The sequence below is a fragment of the Anomaloglossus baeobatrachus genome, chromosome 3 (genome assembly GCF_048569485.1).
Source record: "Anomaloglossus baeobatrachus isolate aAnoBae1 chromosome 3, aAnoBae1.hap1, whole genome shotgun sequence".
Classification (NCBI taxonomy): domain Eukaryota; kingdom Metazoa; phylum Chordata; class Amphibia; order Anura; family Aromobatidae; genus Anomaloglossus; species Anomaloglossus baeobatrachus.
In genome coordinates this window covers 570,146,469-570,167,623 of record NC_134355.1, presented here as the reverse complement: position 1 = coordinate 570,167,623, position 21,155 = coordinate 570,146,469, and the positions used below count along the sequence as shown (strand labels likewise).

Here is a 21,155-nt window from a genome sequence, read left to right as displayed (position 1 = left end):
CCATCCTATCACCTGTGTGCCCAAAGTAATAGCTTAAAACAGTCAAAGGGGGTGACAGATTCCCTTTAATTTGTCAAAATGGACTACTTCAATCTGATAGGCCCAACTAAAGGGAGCACAGAGCACCAGAAGTGGCACAGATCCATGCACGAAGTGGTTGCCATGAATGGTACAGCGAGCCCTATCCCAGATTAGTAAACAGGGAATGGATATTAACGGGTCAGATTATTTTACCTCCTTTAGGCAATAAAAGGGTAACCAAACCGACTGGACAATACCCTTGAACATTTTGTTGTTTGTTTTGGGTTTTTTTTGGCTTTATGTACCCAATAAACTGCAAATATGATTTTTAAAAGGGCTGTTTATTGCTTTATAACTGTGTGGTGGTATAGCACAGGCACACTCCCCTACTTGCCCCGATGAGTAGCCCCAATGGCTTTCCTCACATGGTAGGGAAATGGGTAAACTGTGATTGCTGCAGTTGCTCAAGTACAAAGAGAAACCAAGGAAAAAAAAAATAAATTGTAAAAACATACCCTGCTGTAACTAAATAAAAGCATAGTGCATATAAAACATAGGGTACTTAGTAAACACTGTTTTTGATCAAAAAAAGCATAAAAGCTATCCCACCAATGCCAAGGTGTACCCAGTTGGGATAGTACCTACACTCTAATATTAAAACCTTACCATGGGTCTAAAATAGGCCTCAATGTGGCTAAGGGCTGAGAGTGACCGGGTCCCAACAGGACACACAGTCAGGGGATGCACATAATGAAATGCCCAGCTCACTGAGAAGGGGGCCACACCCCATTTGTACTGAATACAAAAAAAACTACATAAAAATAAAAAAGTGAGCCGGAGTATGGGATGGTATACATGGAGCTTGTGAGACCATGTTCACACTGGAAATAAAGAGAAATCAAGGGAAAAATTGTGAAAGAAGGGAATTTTGTTTACTTACCGTAAATTCCTTTTCTTCTAGCTCTAATTGGGAGACCCAGACAATTGGGTGTATAGGCTATGCCTCCGGAGGCCGCACAAAGTATTACACTTAAAAGTGTTAAGCCCCTTCTGCCTATACACCCCCCGTGCTCCCACGGGCTCCTCAGTTTTGGTGCAAAAGCAAGAAGGAGGAAAAAGAATTATAAACTGGTTTAAAGTAACTTCAATCCGAAGGAATATCGGAGAACTGAAACCATTCAACATGAACAACATGTGTACACAAAAAAACAGGGGCGGGCGCTGGGTCTCCCAATTAGAGCTAGAAGAAAAAGGAATTTACGGTAAGTAAACAAAATTCCCTTCTTTGTCGCTCTATTGGGAGACCCAGACAATTGGGACGTCCAAAAGCAGTCCCTGGGTGGGTAAAATAATACCTCGTAAGAGAGCCGTAAAAACGGCCTCTTCCTACAGGTGGGCAACCGCCGCCTGAAGGACTCGTCTACCTAGGCTGGCATCCGCCGAAGCATAGGTATGCACCTGATAGTGCTTCGTGAAAATGTGCAGGCTCGACCAGGTAGCCGCCTGACACACCTGCTGAGCCGTAGCCTGGTGCCTCAAAGCCCAGGACGCGCCCACGGCTCTGGTAGAATGGGCCTTCAGCCCTGAGGGAACCGGAAGCCCAGCCGAACGGTAAGCTTCGATAATTGGCTCCTTGATCCACCGAGCCAGGGTTGATTTGGAAGCCTGTGACCCTTTACGCTGGCCAGCGACAAGGACAAAGAGTGCATCCGAGCGGCGCAGGGGCGCCGTACGAGAAATGTAGAGTCTGAGTGCTCTCACCAGATCTAACAAGTGCAAATCCTTTTCACATTGGTGAACTGGATGAGGACAAAAAGAAGGTAAGGAGATATCCTGATTGAGATGAAAGGGGGATACCACCTTAGGGAGAAATTCCGGAACCGGACGCAGAACCACCTTGTCCTGGTGAAACACCAGGAAGGGAGCTTTGCATGACAGTGCAGCTAGCTCAGACACTCTGCGAAGTGAAGTGACTGCTACTAGAAAAACCACTTTCTGCGAAAGGCGTGAGAGAGAAATATCCCTCATTGGCTCGAATGGTGGTTTCTGAAGAACCATCAGCACCCTGTTCAGATCCCAGGGTTCTAACGGCCGCTTGTAAGGAGGAACGATGTGACGAACCCCCTGCAGGAACGTGCGTACCTGTGGAAGTCTGGCTAGGCGCTTCTGGAAACAACACAGAGAGCGCTGAGACTTGTCCCTTAAGGGAGCCGAGCGACAAACCCTTTTCCAGTCCAGATTGAAGGAAGGACAGAAAAGTGGGCAAGGCCAAAGGCCAGGGAGAAAAACCCCCAGCAGAGCATCATGACAGGAAAATTTTCCACGTCCTGTGGTAGATCTTGGCGGACGTTGGTTTCCTAACCTGTCTCATAGTGGCAATGACCTCTTGAGATAATCCTGAAGACGCTAAGATCCAGGACTCAATGGCCACAGTGTCAGGTTGAGGGCCGCAGAATTCAAATGGAAAAACGGCCCTTGAGACAGCAAGTCTGGTCGGTCTGGTAGTGCCCACGTTTGGCCGACCGTGAGATGCCACAGATCCGGGTACCACGACCTCCTCGGCCAGTCTGGAGTGACGAGGATGGCGCGGCGGCAGTCGGCCCTGATCGTGCGTAACACTCTGGGCAACAGTGCCAGCGGAGGAAACACATAAGGGAGTTGAAACTGCGACCAATCCCGAACTAAGGCGTCTGCCGCCAGAGCTCTGTGATCGTGAGATCGTGCCATGAATGCCGTGACCTTGTTGTTGTGCCGGGACGCCATTAGGTAGACTTCCGGCCTCCCCCAGCGGCAACAGATCTCCTGAAACACGTCCGGGTGAAGGGACCATTCCCCTGCGTCCATGCCCTGGCGACTGAGAAAGTCTGCTTCCCAGTTTTCGACGCCCGGGATGTGAACTGCGGAGATGGTGGAGGCCGTGGCTTCCACCCACATCAAAATCCGCCGGACTTCCTGGAAGGCTTGCCGACTGCGTGTTCCGCCTTGGTGGTTGATGTAAGCCACCACTGTGGAGTTGTCCGACTGAATTCGGATCTGCTTGCCTTCCAGCCACTGCTGGAACACTTTTAGGGCAAGATACACTGCCCTGATCTCCAGAACATTGATCTGAAGCGAGGACTCTTGCTGAGTCCACGTACCCTGAGCCCTGTGGCGGAGAAAGACTGCTCCCCACCCTGACAGACTCGCGTCCGTCGTGACCACCTCCCAGGATGGGGGTAGGAAGGATTTCCCATGCGATAAAGAAGTGGGAAGAAAGCCACCCCCGAAGGGAAGCTTTGGTTAGGATGTCCCAATGAAGAGGACGCAGGTGAAACTGCGCGAAAGGGACTGCCTCCATTGCTGCCACCATCTTCCCCAGGAAGTGCATGAGGCCCCTCAAGGTGTGTGCCTGACCTTGAAGGAGAGATTGCACCCCTTTCTGTAGTGAACGCTGCTTGATCAGCGGAAGCTTCACTATCGCTGATAGGGTATGAAACTCCATGCCAAGATATGTCAGCGATTGGGCTGGTGTCAGATTTGACTTTGGAAAATTGATGATCCACCCGAAACTCTGGAGAGCCTCCAGAGAAGCGTCGGGGCTGTGTTGGCATGCCTCTTGAGAGGGTGCCTTGATCAGCAGATCGTCCAAGTAAGGGATCACCGAGTGACCCTGAGAGTGGAGGACCGCTACTACGGGAGCCCTAACCTTGGTGAAAACCCGTGGGGCTGTAGCCAGGCCGAACTGCAGTGCCAAGAACTGCAGGTGTTCGTCTCCCATGGTGAAGCGCAAGAAGCGTTGGTGCAACCGGTACGTGGAGATAAGCATCTTCGATATCGATCGATGCAAGGAAATCTCCTGGGGACATTGAGGCGATGACGGAGCGGAGGGATTCCATCCGGAACCACCTGGTCTTTACGTGTTTGTTGAGCAGTTACGGGTCCAGGACAGGACGGAAAGACCCGTCCTTCTTTGTAACCACAAACAGGTTGGTGGAAAAGAAGGGAATTTTGTTTACTTACCGTAAATTCCTTTTCTTCTAGCTCTAATTGGGAGACCCAGACAATTGGGTGTATAGCTACTGCCTCCGGAGGCCACACAAAGTATTACACTTAAAAGTGTAAGGCCCCTCCCCTACTGCCTATACACCCCCCGTGGGATCACGGGCTCCTCAGTTTTAGTGCAAAAGCAAGAAGGAGGAAAGCCAATAAACTGGTTTAAGCAAATTCAATCCGAAGGAATATCGGAGAACTGAAACCATTCAACATGAACAACATGTGTATACAAAAAAACAGGGGCGGGTGCTGGGTTTTGCACCAAAACTGAGGAGCCCGTGGGAGCACGGGGGGTGTATAGGCAGAAGGGGCTTAACACTTTTAAGTGTAATACTTTGTGCGGCCTCCGGAGGCATAGCCTATACACCCAATTGTCTGGGTCTCCCAATTAGAGCTAGAAGAAAAGGAATTTACGGTAAGTAAACAAAATTCCCTTCTTTGTCGCTCTATTGGGAGACCCAGACAATTGGGATGTCCAAAAGCAATCCCTGGGTGGGTAAAATAATACCTCGTGATAGGGCCATAAAAACGGCCCTTTTCTACAGGTGAGCAATCGCCGCCTGAAGGACTTGTCTACCTAGGCTGGCGTCCGCCGAAGCATAGGTATGCACCTGATAATGCTTGGTAAAAGTGTGCAGACTCGACCAGGTAGCCGCCTGGCACACTTGCTGAGCCGTAGCCTGGTGCCGTAATGCCCAGGACGCACCCACGGCTCTGGTAGAATGGGCCTTCAGCCCTGATGGAACCGGAAGCCCCGCAGAACGGTAGCCTTCAAGAATTGGTTCCTTGATCCACCGAGCCAGGATGGATTTGGAAGCCTGCAACCCTTTACGCTGGCCAGCGACAAGGACAAAGAGTGCATCCGAGCGGCGCAGAGGTGCCGTGCGGGAAATGTAGATTCTGAGTGCTCTCACCAGATCCAACAAATGCAAATCCTTTTCACATTGATGAACTGGACGAGGACACAAAGAAGGTAAGGAGATATCCTGATTGAGATGAAAGGGGGATACCACCTTAGGGAGAAACTCCGGAATCGGGCGCAGAACCACCTTGTCCTGGTGAAACACCAGGAAGGGAGATTTGCATGACAGCGCTGCTAGCTCGGACACTCTCCGAAGAGACGTGACCGCTACTAGAAAGGCCACTTTCTGTGAAAGGCGAGACAGGGAAACATCCCTCAAAGGCTCGAAAGGCGGCTTCTGGAGAGCAATTAGAACCCTGTTCAGATCCCAGGGCTCTAACGGCCGCTTGTAAGGAGGGACGATATGACAAACCCCTTGCAGGAACGTGCGTACCTGAGGAAGTCGTGCTAGGCGCTTCTGAAAAAATACAGATAGCGCAGAGACTTGTCCCTTAAGGGAGCCGAGCGACAGACCTTTTTCCAACCCGGATTGCAGGAAGGAAAGAAAGGTAGGCAAAGCAAATGGCCAGGGAGAAACTTCCTGAGCAGAGCACCAAGTTAAGAATATCTTCCACGTCCTGTGGTAGATCTTGGCAGAGGATAGTTTCCTAGCCTGTCTCATGGTGGCAATGACCTCTTGAGATAGTCCTGAAGACGCTAGGATCCAGGACTCAATGGCCACACAGTCAGGCTCAGGGCCGCAGAATTCTGATGGAAAAACGGCCCTTGAGACAGCAAGTCTGGCCGGTCTGGTATTGCCCACGGTTGTCCTACCGTGAGATGCCACAGATCCGGGTACCACGACCTCCTTGGCCAGTCTGGAGCGACGAGGAGGGCGCGGCGGCAGTCGAACCTGATCTTGCGTAGCACTCTGGGCAACAGCGCCAGAGGTGGGAACACATAAGGCAGCCGGAACTGCGACCAATCTTGAACTAAGGCGTCCGCCGCCAGAGCTCGGTGATCGTGAGACCGTGCCATAAAAGCTGGGACCTTGTTGTTGTGCCGAGACGCCATTAGGTCGACGTCCGGCCTCCCCCAGCGGCGACAGATCTCCTGAAACACGTCCGGGTGAAGAGACCATTCCCCTGCGTCCATACCCTGGCGACTGAGGAAGTCTGCTTCCCAGTTTTCTACGCCCGGGATGTGAACTGCGGATATGGTGGATGCCGTGTCTTCCACCCACGTCAGAATCCGCCGGACTTCCTGGAAGGCTTGCCGACTGCGTGTCCCTCCTTGGTGGTTGATGTATGCCACCGCTGTGGAGTTGTCCGACTGAATTCGGATCTGCTTGCCTTCTAGCCACTGCTGGAAGGCTTGTAGGGCAAGATACACTGCTCTGATTTCCAGAACATTGATCTGAAGTGTGGACTCTTGTTGAGTCCACGTACCTTGAGCCCTGTGGTGGAGAAAAACTGCTCCCCACCCTGATAGACTCGCGTCCGTTGTGACCACCGCCCAGGATGGGGGTAGGAAAGACTTTCCTATTGACAATGAGGTGGGAAGAAGCCACCACTGAAGAGAATCCTTGGCCGCCTGAGAAAGGGAGACGTTCCTGTCCAGGGACTTCGACTTCCCGTCCCATTGGCGGAGAATGTCCCATTGTAATGGACGCAGATGAAACTGCGCGAAAGGGACTGCCTCCATTGCTGCTACCATCTTCCCCAGGAAGTGCATGAGGCGTCTCAAGGGATGCGACTGGCCCTGAAGGAGAGATTGCACCCCTGTCTGTAGTGAACGCTGTTTGTCCAGCGGAAGCATCACTATCGCTGATAGAGTATGAAACTCCATGCCAAGGTATGTTATCGATTGGGTTGGGGTCAGATTTGACTTTGAAAAGTTGATGATCCACCCGAAACTCTGGAGAGTCTCCAGCGCAACGTTCAGGCTGTGTTGGCATGCCTCTTGAGAGGGTGCCTTGACAAGTAGATCGTCCAAGTAAGGGATCACAGAGTGACCCTGAGAGTGCAGGACTGCTACTACTGCTGCCATGACCTTGGTGAAGACCCTTGGGGCCGTCGCCAGACCGAAAGGCAGGGCTACGAACTGAAGGTGTTCGTCTCCTATAACGAAGCGTAGAAAACGCTGGTGTTCTGGAGCAATCGGCACGTGGAGATAAGCATCTTTGATGTCTATTGATGCTAGGAAATCTCCTTGAGACATTGAGGCGATGACGGAGCGGAGGGATTCCATCCGGAACCGCCTGGTTTTCACATGCTTGTTGAGCAGTTTTAGGTCCAGAACAGGACGGAAAGACCCGTCCTTTTTTGGCACCACAAACAAATTGGAGTAAAAACCGTGACCTTGCTCCTGAAGAGGAACAGGGATCACCACTCCTTCTGCCTTTAAAGAGCACACCGCCTGCAGAAGAGCATTGGCTCGGCCGGGAGGCGGAGAAGTTCTGAAGAATCGAGTTGGAGGACGAGAACTGAACTCTATCCTGTACCCGTGAGACAGAATGTCTCTCACCCAACGGTCCTTGACATGTGGCAGCCAAATGTCGCCAAAGCGGGAGAGCCTGCCACCGACCGAGGATGCGGAGAGAGGAGGCCGAAAGTCATGAGGAAGCCGCTTTGGTAGCGGTTCCTCCGGCTGCTTTCTTTGGGCGTGACTGGGCCCGCCAAGAATCTGAGCTCCTCTGATCCTTTTGAGTCCTTTTGGACGAGGAGAATTGGGACCTGCCCGAGCCTCGAAAGGACCGAAACCTCGACTGTCCCTTCCTCTGTTGGGGTTTATTTGGTCTGGGCTGAGGTAAGGATGAATCCTTACCCTTGGACTGTTTAATGATTTCATCCAATCTCTCACCAAACAGTCTGTCACCAGAAAATGGCAAACTGGTTAAGCACTTCTTGGAAGCAGAATCTGCCTTCCATTCCCTTAACCACAATGCTCTGCGTAAAACCACGGAGTTGGCGGACGCCACTGCCGTACGGCTTGTAGAGTCCAGGACAGCATTAATAGCGTAAGACGCAAATTCAGACATTTGAGAGGTTAAGGACGCTACTTGCGGAACAGATGGACGTGTGACAGTGTCAATCTGCGCCAAACCAGCTGAAATAGCTTGGAGTGCCCATACGGCTGCGAATGCTGGAGCAAACGACGCGCCGATAGCTTCATAGATGGATTTCAACCAGAGCTCCATCTGTCTGTCAGTGGCATCTTTAAGTGAAGCCCCATCTTCCACTGCAACTATGGATCTAGCCCAGACCTGGGCAAGGGGCGGCCCGCGGGCCACATCCGGCCCGCCTGCTCTCTGTGACCGGCCCGCCCGTCTTCAGCCTGTGCAGTGGAGCCGGGCTGCAGCGTGCCGAGCAGGGAGAGGGAGAGAGCCTGTGCAGGTCCGCACAGTCAGTGCAGGCAGCAGAACGCAGGAGTCTTTCCTCTGTTCCCTGCCGGCACTAATTGTCAGTGACACACGCGAGCGCTCCGACGTTGTCAGTACTGCGCTGCGTGTGTCATTTCAAAAGTTCCCGCCCGCCCTGCAGGAGAAGGAGCAGCACAGCAGACGGAATAATTCATCTTGCAGGACCTGCGATGATGTCACGCCCATGTGACTGTGTGGGAGGAGACACGGGATGCCGGGCAGAAAGCAAGACATGCTGAATGCTGAAGGAGATGTGGACACATGATGACTGGTAATGAGAAAAGAGGGGACATGAGGGGGAGGGGGGCTGCAGGGTGAGTGCATATGTGGAAAGATGGAGTTGCAGGGTGAGTGCATATGAGGGCTGCAGACTGACAGAAGGATGTGAAGGGGTGCAGAGTGTTTGAGAGGGGTAAGTTGGGGTACAGGCAGGGTGAGATATGTGGGCATGGTGTGTGACATATGGGGGTGTAGTGTGTGTGATATGGGGGTGCAGGCTAGTGGGGTAGTATATGGGGGTATAGTGATGTAGTATATTACAGGTGTGCTATATGGAGGTGTAGTATATTACAGGTATGCTATATGGAGGTATAGTATATTACAGGTGTACTATATGGAGGTGTAGTATATTACAGGTATGCTATATGGAGGTGTAGTATATTACAGGTATGCTATATGGAGGTGTAGTATATTACAGGTATGCTATATGGAGGTGTAGTATATTACAGGTGTGCTATATGGAGGTGTAGTATATTACAGGTGTGCTATATGGAGGTGTAGTATATTACAGGTGTACTATATGGAGGTGTAGTATATTACAGGTGTACTATATGGAGGTGTATATTACAGGTGTGCTATATGGAGGTGTAGTATATTACAGGTGTGCTATATAGGGGTGTAGTGATGTAGTATATTACAGGTGTGCTATATGGAGGTGTAGTATATTACAGGTGTGCTATATAGTGGTGTAGTGATGTAGTATATAGGGGTGTAGTGATGTAGTATATTACAGGTGTGCTATATGGAGGTATAGTATGTTACAGGTGTAGTATATGGGGTGTAGTGATGTAGTATATTACAGGTGTACTATATGGAGGTGTAGTATATTACAGGTGTATATAGGGGTGTAGTGATGTAGTATATTACAGGTGTAGTATATGGGGTGTAGTGCTGTAGTATATTACAGGTGTACTATATGGAGGTGTAGTATATTACAGGTGTATATAGGGGTGTAGTGATGTAGTATATTACAGGTGTGTATATAGGGGTGTAGTGATGTAGTATATTACAGGTGTGCTATATGGAGGTATAGTATATTACAGGTGTAGTATATGGGGTGTAGTGATGTAGTATATTACAGGTGTATATAGGGGTGTAGTGATGTAGTATATTACAGGTGTATATAGGGGTGTAGTGATGTAGTATATTACAGGTGTGCTATATGGAGGTATAGTATATTACAGGTGTAGTATATGGGGTGTAGTGATGTAGTATATTACAGGTGTATATAGGGGTGTAGTGATGTAGTATATTACAGGTGTATATAGGGGTGTAGTGATGTAGTATATTACAGGTGTGCTATATGGAGGTATAGTATATTACAGGTGTAGTATATGGGGTGTAGTGATGTAGTATATTACAGGTGTATATAGGGGTGTAGTGATGTAGTATATTACAGGTGTATATAGGGGTGTAGTGATGTAGTATATTACAGGTGTGCTATATGGAGGTGTACTATATTACAGGTGTAGTATATGGAGTGTAGTGATGTAGTATATTACAGGTGTATATAGGGGTGTAGTGATGTAGTATATTACAGGTGTATATAGGGGTGTAGTGATGTAGTATATTACAGGTGTACTATATGGAGGTGTAGTATATTACAGGTGTATATAGGGGTGTAGTGATGTAGTATATTACAGGTGTAGTATATGGGGTGTAGTGATGTAGTATATTACAGGTGTGTATATAGGGGTGTAGTGATGTAGTATATTACAGGTGTGCTATATGGAGGTATAGTATATTACAGGTGTAGTATATGGGGTGTAGTGATGTAGTATATTACAGGTGTATATAGGGGTGTAGTGATGTAGTATATTACAGGTGTATATAGGGGTGTAGTGATGTAGTATATTACAGGTGTGCTATATGGAGGTATAGTATATTACAGGTGTAGTATATGGGGTGTAGTGATGTAGTATATTACAGGTGTATATAGGGGTGTAGTGATGTAGTATATTACAGGTGTATATAGGGGTGTAGTGATGTAGTATATTACAGGTGTGCTATATGGAGGTGTACTATATTACAGGTGTAGTATATGGGGTGTAGTGATGTAGTATATTACAGGTGTATATAGGGGTGTAGTGATGTAGTATATTACAGGTGTATATAGGGGTGTAGTGATGTAGTATATTACAGGTGTATATAGGGGTGTAGTGATGTAGTATATTACAGGTGTGCTATATGGAGGTGTACTATATTACAGGTGTAGTATATGGAGTGTAGTGATGTAGTATATTACAGGTGTATATAGGGGTGTAGTGATGTAGTATATTACAGGTGTATATAGGGGTGTAGTGATGTAGTATATTACAGGTGTGCTATATGGAGGTGTACTATATTACAGGTGTATATAGGGGTGTAGTGATGTAGTATATTACAGGTGTATATAGGGGTGTAGTGATGTAGTATATTACAGGTGTGCTATATGGAGGTGTACTATATTACAGGTGTATATAGGAGTGTAGTGATGTAGTATATTACAGGTGTATATAGGGGTGTAGTGATGTAGTATATTACAGGTGTATATAGGGGTGTAGTGATGTAGTATATTACAGGTGTGCTATATGGAGGTGTACTATATTACAGGTGTAGTATATAGGGGTGTAATGATGTAGTATATCGGAGATGTATTATATAGTGGTGTAGTATAATACAGGTGTATATGGGGGTGTAGTATATTACAGGTATATGGAGGGAGTGTAGTATAATACAGGTGTATATGGGGGTGTAGTATATTACAGGTATATGGAGGGAGTGTAGTATAATACAGGTGTAGTATATAGGGGTGTAGTGGTGTAGTTTATTACAGGTGTAGTATATGGAGGGGGTGTAGTGATGTAGTATATTGGGTAGAACTGAGGTAATTATATTAGTCCGGCCCTCTAAACCAATCCCAATTTCTCATGCGGCCCCATGGGAAAATTAATTGCCCACCCCTGATCTAGCCGCAAGCCTGGAGATTGGGGGATCCACCTTTGGACACTGGGTCCAGCCTTTGACCACGTCAGGGGGAAAGGGATAACGTGTATCCTTAAGACGTTTGGAGAAACGTTTATCTGGATAAGCGTGGTGTTTCTGGACTGACTCTCTAAAGTCAGAGTGGTCCAGAAAAGTACTCAATTTACGCTTAGGATACCTGAAATGGAATTTCTCCTGCTGTGAAGCTGACTCCTCCACTGGAGGAGCTGTGGGAGAAATATCCAACATTTTATTGATGGACGCTATGAGATCATTCACCATTGCGTCCCCATCAGGTGTATCCAGATTGAGAGCGGTCTCAGGATCAGAATCCTGATCAGCAACCTCTGTCTGATCAAACAGAGAGCCTTCCTGCTGGGACCCTGACCAGTGTGATGAAGTCGAGGGTCGCTCATAGCGAGCTCGCTTAGGCTGTCTGGGACTGTCGTCCGTGTCAGAGCCATCACCCCGGGATGCATGGGACCCCCCCGGAGCACGGATGTGTTCCAAAAGAGGGGAACCAGGGAGCATTGAATCAACAGTGCCCATGGTCTGAGTTACCGGTTTGGACTGCAAAGTCTCAAGGATTTTAGACAGTCACCGACAGTTTATCAGCAAAAACTGTAAACTCCGTCCCTGCCACCTGGACAGTGTTCACAGATGGTTCTCCTTGGGCCACCTCTAGCAGAGGCCCCAGCTGAGCAAGTGCTACAGGGGCCGAACATTGCACACAATGGGGGTCAGTGGCACCTGCCGGTAGAACAGCCTTACATGCGGTACAAGTAGCATAGAAAGCCTGTGTCTTGGCCCCTTTGCTTTTTGCGGACGACATGCTGTTGTCTAGCAATCTAGGAGGGTATATAGCCAAGAATAGCGACCGTACAATGCAATGTATAGCATACAAGCATAAAGTACAAATGAACACTGCGGCACTAGTGGGGTGAGCCCTCGAGGGCTGCTTACCGCCCGCTGAAAAGCGGGTGTGACACCGCCAGAATCCCGTGCCTGGGTCTCCCAGAGCTCGTGTCCCTTCTCCACTCAGACTGCAAACAGGAATGGCTGCCGGCGTCCTGTGAAGAGGGGCGGGCCGTGGGCGTGCCCCAGACAAAGTGCGGGAAACTAGCGTCCCACTGTGCCTAGTGAGGGGGGTTGGAGTATGCTAAGCAGACTCCAGCCCTCGGCGCTGACGTTCTGACCAGCGTCCCGCCCTTCCCCTGACTGGCAGGCCTGGGGGCGGGAACGAAACGGAACTAGGCCGCAAAAGCCGGGGACTCGATTTATAAGCGCGGCCGTCGTATAAGCACGGCCAGCGCGGAAGTCCCCGGCGCACCACAAGTCCCAGCCGCACCGCAGTGTAAAAAACCGCCAGCAGCGGCCGGCGCGGCAGTTCCTAATACAGAAACTCACTCAGCAAAGCTGCAGTGAGTAAAGCACCAGCGCGCCGCGCTGCTGTCCCCGGCGCACTAACACACCCAGCAATGCTGGTGTGTGTGCGCGATCTGTACGGGGACCCAGAGTACCTTAATGTAGCAGGGCCCTGTCCCTGACGATACTCATCTCCACGTCCAGCAGATTCCCAGGGGCTGTGGACGGAGCACGGTCTCCTGTGCTTGGAGACCGATAGGATCCCACTTCACCCAGAGCCCTAAGGGGATGGGGAAGGAAAGCAGCATGTCGGCTCCAGCCTCCGTACCCGCAATGGGTACCTCAACCTTAAACACCTCCAACAAAAGTGGGGTGAGAAGGGAGCATGCTGGGGGCCCTAGTATGGGCCCTCTTTTCTTCCATCCGACAAAGTCAGCAGCTGCTGCTGACTAAACAGTGGAGCTATGCGTGGATGTTAGCCTCCTTCGCACAAAGCATGAAAACAATTGAGGAGCCCGTGATCCCACGGGGGGTGTATAGGCAGTAGGGGAGGGGCCTTACACTTTTAAGTGTAATACTTTGTGTGGCCTCCGGAGGCAGTAGCTATACACCCAATTGTCTGGGTCTCCCAATAGAGCGACAAAGAAAACCTTGACCCTGTTGCTGAAGAGGAACAGGGACCACCACTCCTTCTGCCCTCAGAGTGCCCAGCGCCTGCAGAAGAGCCTTGGCTCGCTCGGGAGGCGGGGATGACCTGAAGAATCGAGTCGGGGGACGAGAGGCGAACTTTAACTTGTAACCGTGAGACAGAATGTCTCTCGCCCAACGGTCTTTTACCCTTGGCAGCCAGGTGTCGCAAAAGCGGGAGAGCCTGCCACCGACCGAGGATGCGGATTGAGGAGACCGAAATCCATGAAGAAGCCGCTTTGGTAGCGGCACCTCCGGTGGTCTTTCAGGACGTGACTTAGACCGCCATGAATCGGAGTGCCCTTGATCTTTCTGAGGCCTTTTGGACGAGGAGAATTGGGACCTGCCCGCGCCCCAAAAGGACTGAAACCTCGACTGCCCCTTCCTCTGTTGGGGTATGTTCGGTTTGGGCTGGGGTAAGGATGTATCCTTTCCCTTGGATTGTTTGACGATTTCATCCAAACGTTCGCCAAACAATCGGTCGCCAGAAATTGGCAAACTGGTTAAGCGCTTTTTTGGAAGCAGAATCTGCCTTCCATTTCCGTAGCCACAAGGCCCTGTGGAGTACCACCGAATTGGCGGATGCAACCGCCGTACGGCTCGCAGAGACCAGGACAGCATTAATAGCGTAAGACGCAAATGCCGACGTCTGTGTGGCTGCGTCAATTTGCGCTTGACCTGCTGATAGCTTGTAGCACCCATACGGCTGCAAATGCTGGGGCAAAAGAAGCGCCGATAGCTTCATAGCTGGATTTCAACCAGAGCTCCATCTGCCTGTGAGTGGCATCTTTGAGTGAAGCCCCATCTTCCACTGCAAGTATGGATCTAGCCGCCAGGCTAGGATCCACCTTGGGACACTGAGTCCAACCTTTGACCACGTCAGGGGAACAGGATAACGTGTATCCTTAAGGCGCTTAGAAAAAAAAAAAAAACGCTTATCAGGACAGGCACGGTGATTCTGGACTGCCTCTCTGAAATCAGAGTGGTCCAGAAACATGCTCAGTGTACGCTTGGGAAACCTGAAACGGAATTTCTCCTGCTGAGAAGCTGACTCCTCCACTGGAGGAACTGAGGGAGAAATATCCAGCATTTGATTGATGGACGCAATAAGATCGTTCAATATGGCGTCCCCGTCAGGCGTATCAAGATTGAACTGTCTCCGCTTCATCAACCAGAGGTTCCCCCGCTGAGACCCTGACCAATATGAAGATGTCGAGGGGATTTCCCAGCGAGCTCGCTTAGTCGGTCAGGGGCTGGGGTCTGTATCAGAGACCTCACTCTGGGATCTATGAGACACCCCGGGGGGACCTTGCTGGTCCAACTGATTCAACAGTGCCCCTGTGCTGAGATACTGGTCTGGATTGCTCAGTGGATCCTGCCGGTAGCGGGGTCGTACATGCGGCGCAGGCAGCATAGTAAGCCTGTGTTTGGCACTCCTGCCTTTTATGGGCGCCATGCTGTTGTCTTCCCTGAGCAACACAATATATATATCCAGAATCAACTGTGCACCATAAAGTGTAAAGTATATCTTATAAACATATAATTTAAAATTACACTCCTGCAGAAATGTGGCTAGCACCACAGATGCTGCATGCCCCCCGCTTAAAGCGGTTGTGAGGCCACCAGGGTCCCTGCCTGGGTCTGTCAGAATTTGTCCCCCTCTGCAGCGTTCAAGGAGCTGACAGGAATGTCCTGAGGAGAGGAGGGAGCCGTGGGCGTGACCCAGAAAGTGCGGGAGCTGGTGCCTGCACTGTGCACAGTGAGGGGAGTGGAGTATGCAAAGCATGCTCCAGCCCTCAGTGCTGCTCGTCCTGTGCAGCGTCCCGCCCTTCCCCTGCTTGTCAGGGCTGTGGGCGGGAGGAAGAAAGACTAGGCCGCAAAAAGCCGGGGACTCGAGTAATAAACGCGGCCGCCGTAAAAGCGCGGCCGCGTGGAAGTCCCCGGCGCACTACAAGTCCCAGCCGCGCCTCAGTGTTAAACATGGCGGCGGCGGTCAGCGCGGTAGTCTCCCTACATAAACACACTCAGCGATGCTGAGTGTGTAATGGCACATTAACCCGGTCAGCGCCGCGGTCCCCGGTGCACTAGCACACCCAGCAATGCTGGAGTGTTGCTGTGCTCGGTCCCCACGGGGACACAGAGTACCTCCAAGTAGCAGGGCCATGTCCCTGAACGATACCCGGCTCCTATCCATCAGGCTCCCAGGAGTTGTGGATGAAGCCCGGTCTCAGTGCCTGGAGACCGATAGGATCCCACTTCCACCAGAGCCCTGAGGGGGATGGGGAAGGAAAACAGCATGTGGGCTCCAGCCTCCGTACCCGCAATGGATACCTCAACCTTACAACACCGCCGACAAGAGTGGGGTGAGAAGGGAGCATGCTGGGGGCTCTATATGGGCCCACTTTTCTTCCATCCGACATGGTCAGCAGCTACTGCTGACCAATCTGTGGAGCTGTGCGTGCATGTCTGACCTCCTTCGCACAAAGCAAAAAACTGAGGAGCCCGTGGGAGCACGGGGGGGTGTATAGGCAGAAGGGGAGGGGCTTAACACTTTTAAGTGTAATACTTTGTGCGGCCTCCGGAGGCATAGCCTATACACCCAATTGTCTGGGTCTCCCAATAGAGCGACAAAGAAACATACCCTGCTGTAACTAAATAAAAGCATAGTGCATATAAACATGGGGTACTAAAGGCCACTTTGCACACTGCGATATCGGTACCGATATCGCCAGCCTGTGTACCCGCCCCCATCGGTTGTGCGACACGGGCAAATCTCTGCCCGTATTGCACAACATCGCCTGGACCCGTCACACGGACTTACCTTCCCTGCGACGTCGCTGTGACCGGCGAACCACCTCCTTTCTAAGGGGGCGGTTCGTTCATCGTCACAGCGACGTCACAGCAGCGTCACAGCAGCGTCACTGAACCGACGCCCAATAGAAGCGGAGGGGCGGAGATGAGTGGGACGAACATCCCGCCCACCTCCTTCCTTCCGCATTGTGGCCGGTAGGCAGGTAAGGAGAGGTCCCTCGTTCCTGCGGTGTCACACGGAGCGATGTGTGCTGCCGCAGGAACGATGAACAACTTTGTTACTGCTGCAGTAACGATATTTGAGAATGGACCCTGTCACCGATGAGCGATTTTGCACGTTTTTGTGACGATGCAAAATCGCTCATAGGGGTCACACGCAACGGCATCGCTAAAGCGACCGGATGTGCGTCACAAAATCCGTGACCCCAACGAGATCGCTGTAGCTATCTCGTAGCGTGTAAAGCCCGCTTTAGTAAACACTGTTTTTGATCATTCTGTGCATCCCCTGACTGTGTCCTGTTGGGACCCGGTCACTCTCAGCCCTTAGTCACATTGAGGCCTATTTTAGACCCATAGAAAGGTTTTAATATTAGAGAGTGTAGGTACTATCCCAACTGGGTACACCTTGGCATTGGTGGGATAGTTTTATGCTTTTTTTGATCAAAAACAGAGTTTACTAAGTACCCTATGTTAATATGCACTATGCTTTTATTTAGTTACAGCAGGGTATGTTTTCACAATTTTCCCTTGGTTTCTCTTTGTCTTATGGCCAGTGTGAACATGGTCTCACAAGCTCCATGTATACCATCTCATACTCTGGCTCACTTTTTTGTTTTTCTGTTTTGAAGTTGCTCAAGTACGGAGCAGCAGCACAAGGCCAATAGGTTTCATTTTGATTGTTTTTTAACCAATTGCCATGTTTAAACCAGCCCAAATGTGTTGAATTAAACACACAATGCAAAAGCTCCACAAAAAGAAAACAATTCTTGCACAGAAATTAATCTTAACTATTGTTTTGTTTCCGAACATTTTTTTTTTTCAATCTTTCTTATGATGTGCTTTGAGTGTGAGATCTAATCCCTCTCCTCTCACGCCTCATGCACGACACAGGGTGAAATGCAGCTGGTGTGCGGTCATTACACATACACCGCACCAGTGAAAGAGCGTGCGAGATAAAATATAATACCGTATTTTTCAGTTTATAAGACCCACCGGATTATAAGACGCACCCCAAATTTGAAGAGGAAAAAAGATGGGGTCCGTCTTACAATCTGGTGGTGTCTTTGGCCTTGTTCGCACACTGCGTTTTTAACCACAGGTTTTTTTTGTGTTTTTGCTGCAGACATTTCTTGAGAAAATGATTGTAACCTTTCTGCAGACATTCCCCAGAAAAACCTATGGAAAAGAAAAATAGCTGTGCGCACACTGCGTTTTTTTTCTCAAGAACATTCTTTCTGCAGAATTTCTTGAGAAAAAGAATGAGCATGTCACTTCTTTTCTGCAGGTACCTGCGTTTTTTGCCATAGATAATGGTAAAAAAAACCGCAGGGACCAACCTGAAGAAAAAACGCACAAAAACGTATAAAAAAAAAAATGGCACAAAAACCAGCAGTAAAACCGCATGTGGTTTTCGGTGTGCTATTGGTGCGGTTTTTGATCGCAAGTGCGGTAATCTTTCAGACTCAAGAAATTTCTTGACAAACAATCCTTTTTGTAGTGTGAACAAAGCCTTACAGGGAGTGGGCAGCAGTAGTGGGATGGAGCGGGGTCACAGGGGGCGGTGGTGGAATATGGCAATTGCAGCGGGCGATTGTGCTGAAAACAACAACGCAAACTTAAAATAATGGCGCCCGGAGTCAGCGCGTGTGCAGATTGAAGCGCTCGGTTCAAGATCTCATCTGTGCACGCCCAGCTTCCAGCCCAATGATCTCCCATCAGCGGACTTAAAGAAAATGGTCCCGGAGCCCCAGCACAGCGCCCCTCAGCCATAGCTCCAGCACAGTGCCCGCGGCATTTGTTCCTGCAACCTCTCTCCACCATCCCCGGTAAGCAACATTATATATTACACATATAAAATACACCACTCATTTTTCTCACAAATTTTTGGGAGGAAAAGTGAGTCTTATAATCTGAAAAATATGGTAATATATATTAGATAAAGTTTCATTAACATAGTCACTTTCCTTCAGCATGCTTAAATGAATGAACAGGCCAGAGGCAAGCCCCATGTAACTGATCATCTACTATTGTACAGTCTGTCGCTCAGAACATCTATGGAATTTTTGCAAAATTTTAGATACAGAAGATAGATAATAAGATAACACTGGCAAAGCTCAATGTCTCATCTCAGGCCTCCACCTGTTGGTAGAAGAAAACAAAATTGAAACTAAATACATCCATAAGTAATGATTGAGGAGGAGGAGGAATGGGATTTCTTCCATGCGTCATGGTTCTTGTAAAACACAAAAGTCCAGTGGAGCAGAGTCTTAAAAGGAAATCTTACACTATATTTAATGGGGGGTTTTCCATAACATTACATAACTTTACTAGAGGGAAGGGACTGTAACAAAAAGAAATAAAAGAAAGCAGCATTACTTACTACTACAATCATCCTGCTCTGCAGCGGTGGTCGGCTCCAGTGGGCATACCCCGGATTGTGGACGCCATGTCCATTTGCTCAGCTGACCACTCAGACCAATGATAAGTCTGCAGGGTCAGGTGACAGACGGACAGGATTGAGTGTTACTCTCAGTCCCAGCAGAGACCACTGTTTGCAACATAGGATTGGAGTGGTGAGTAGTGATGAGCGAGCGTGTTCACCAAGCAAGCTTCAGAGTATGAAAAAGCTTGCGTCTCCTCATTGACTTCAAGTATAGGCAGTACTCGAGTCATGTCGGACACACTATGCTCGATTGAGTAATGAACACGCTCACTTATCACTACAAGCAGCCCTAACCAAAGCTGAAAAGTAGTGAAAACACCTTTGCGCGGATCATAAACAAGATAGATGTAGGCCAACAGCCATTTCTTCCGACTCTCTCAATGGTGCAAGTAGGAATAAGCAGCTGTCAGAAACCTCGGGCATAGACCTATCCTTTGTAGGACCAAAGGATCAGGCATGTTGGAATCCAATATGTTCAATCCACACTTCTATACAGGTGAGACTTGGAATTACCGACATACACAACAAAGTCGGTCAATCCTGTGGAAATCGACTGCTACAAAAAGTGAAATGTCGGAAACATTAACAACACGGATGAAGAAAAACGACAGCCATTTTGACACACGATACAATAAATGTTTAGTGTATTAGGCAAGAAAATAAAAGAAAGAAAAAGCAGCAAGACATGGCCATCTGTAACAGAAGACAGAAGCCATATTTTCACTCAAGTCTTGGCAAGCAAAGACAGTTCTGAATCCTTGACTACATCTTGGTGTATTCTTTCACCAATATCACTAGCAAGACAAGTGACTACCAATTCTATACAAGTTCATAAAGTAGTTAGTAAAGTTACCTTTTAGAGCTGTGTCCCCTGGACTGGCCAGTAGCTGTATTAGACTGCACTTTTGGGGGTCTTAGAAAGTGACTTTCTGCTCTCAGGAAGGCTAGGGGTCTTATGTTCTGCCTGATCTAACTGGGACCTATTGCTGGAAAACCAAGAGAGAACGGCATCAGAGCAAACAGGACACAGAATCTTCTGCTACATTCAGCATAGAAACACCACTTGACAGTAGCTAAGGCGTAAGATTAAGGCGGCTTTCACACTACGTTTTTTTTAACATGCGTCATGAACGGTTTTTTTTTTTGCTGTAAAAGTGGATCCTGCTTTTACAGCAAAAAAACACATGTATTATTTTGCAGGCTCCTGTCACTAAGTTTATGGGCGGGCATTGGAGTCATGTGATCAGAAGTCAGTGGAACTGAACGGGAGACTGGGAGCCGGCTTCTGACAGCTGCAGAGGCTCGTAACCAAGGTAAACATCGGGTAACTTGCTTGGATACGCGATATTTATGGTTACGAGCATCCGCAGGGTGCTAGGAGCCAGGCTCCCTGCACACGTAACCAACATAAACATTGGGTAACTAAGAGAAGCGCTTTCCTTGGATACCCGATATTTATCTTGGTTACAGGGCGAGAGAGGGGGCGAGAGAGAGAGAGAGGGAGCGAGAGAGAGAGAGAGAGAGAGAGAGAGAGAGAGAGAGAAGGGAGCGAGAGAGAGAGAGAGAGAGAGAGAGAGGGAGCGAGAGAGAGAGAGAGAGAGAGAGAGAGAGAGGAGAGGGAGCGAGAGACGAGAGAGAGAGAGAGAGAGGGAGAGGCGAGAGAGGAGAGAGAGAGAGAGAGAGGAGAGCGAGAGAGAGAGAGAGAGAGGAGAGAGAGAGAGAGAGAGAGAGAGAGAGGAGAGAGAGGGGCGAGAGAGAGAGAGAGGGGCGGAGAGAGAGAGAGAGAAGACGAGAGGAGGGGCGAGAGAGGAGAGAGGGGGCGAGAGAGAGAGAGAGTGAGGGGCTCCCACTTCCAGAAATTTACCACCCATAGCCCGGGCTTTCCATCCATGGATGAGGACATGAAACTCCGCTTCCTACTGGGGGAAGAGGAATCAATGGTGGAGATCGCCGCCCAATATGTCACCACATGTCATAAGCTGAGGGGAACCTAAGACCCCTAAATGGACTGTCAGAGCCCAAATTGTGCCCCCCAACTCCCCAATAACCCTGATCCCCTCCCACCACCACAC

The 21,155-nt window shown here is 49.4% G+C and overlaps 1 protein-coding gene across 1 annotated transcript in view; it reads right to left on the bottom strand.

The window, feature by feature from the left end:
• TRIP12 (thyroid hormone receptor interactor 12) overlaps positions 1-21,155 on the bottom strand; it is a 221,968-nt gene that overhangs the window by 157,245 nt on the left and 43,568 nt on the right. The window contains 2 exon segments of the mRNA XM_075341548.1: positions 19,937-19,992; positions 19,994-20,069. Of these exon segments, the coding sequence (XP_075197663.1) occupies positions 19,937-19,992; positions 19,994-20,069 (132 nt within the window).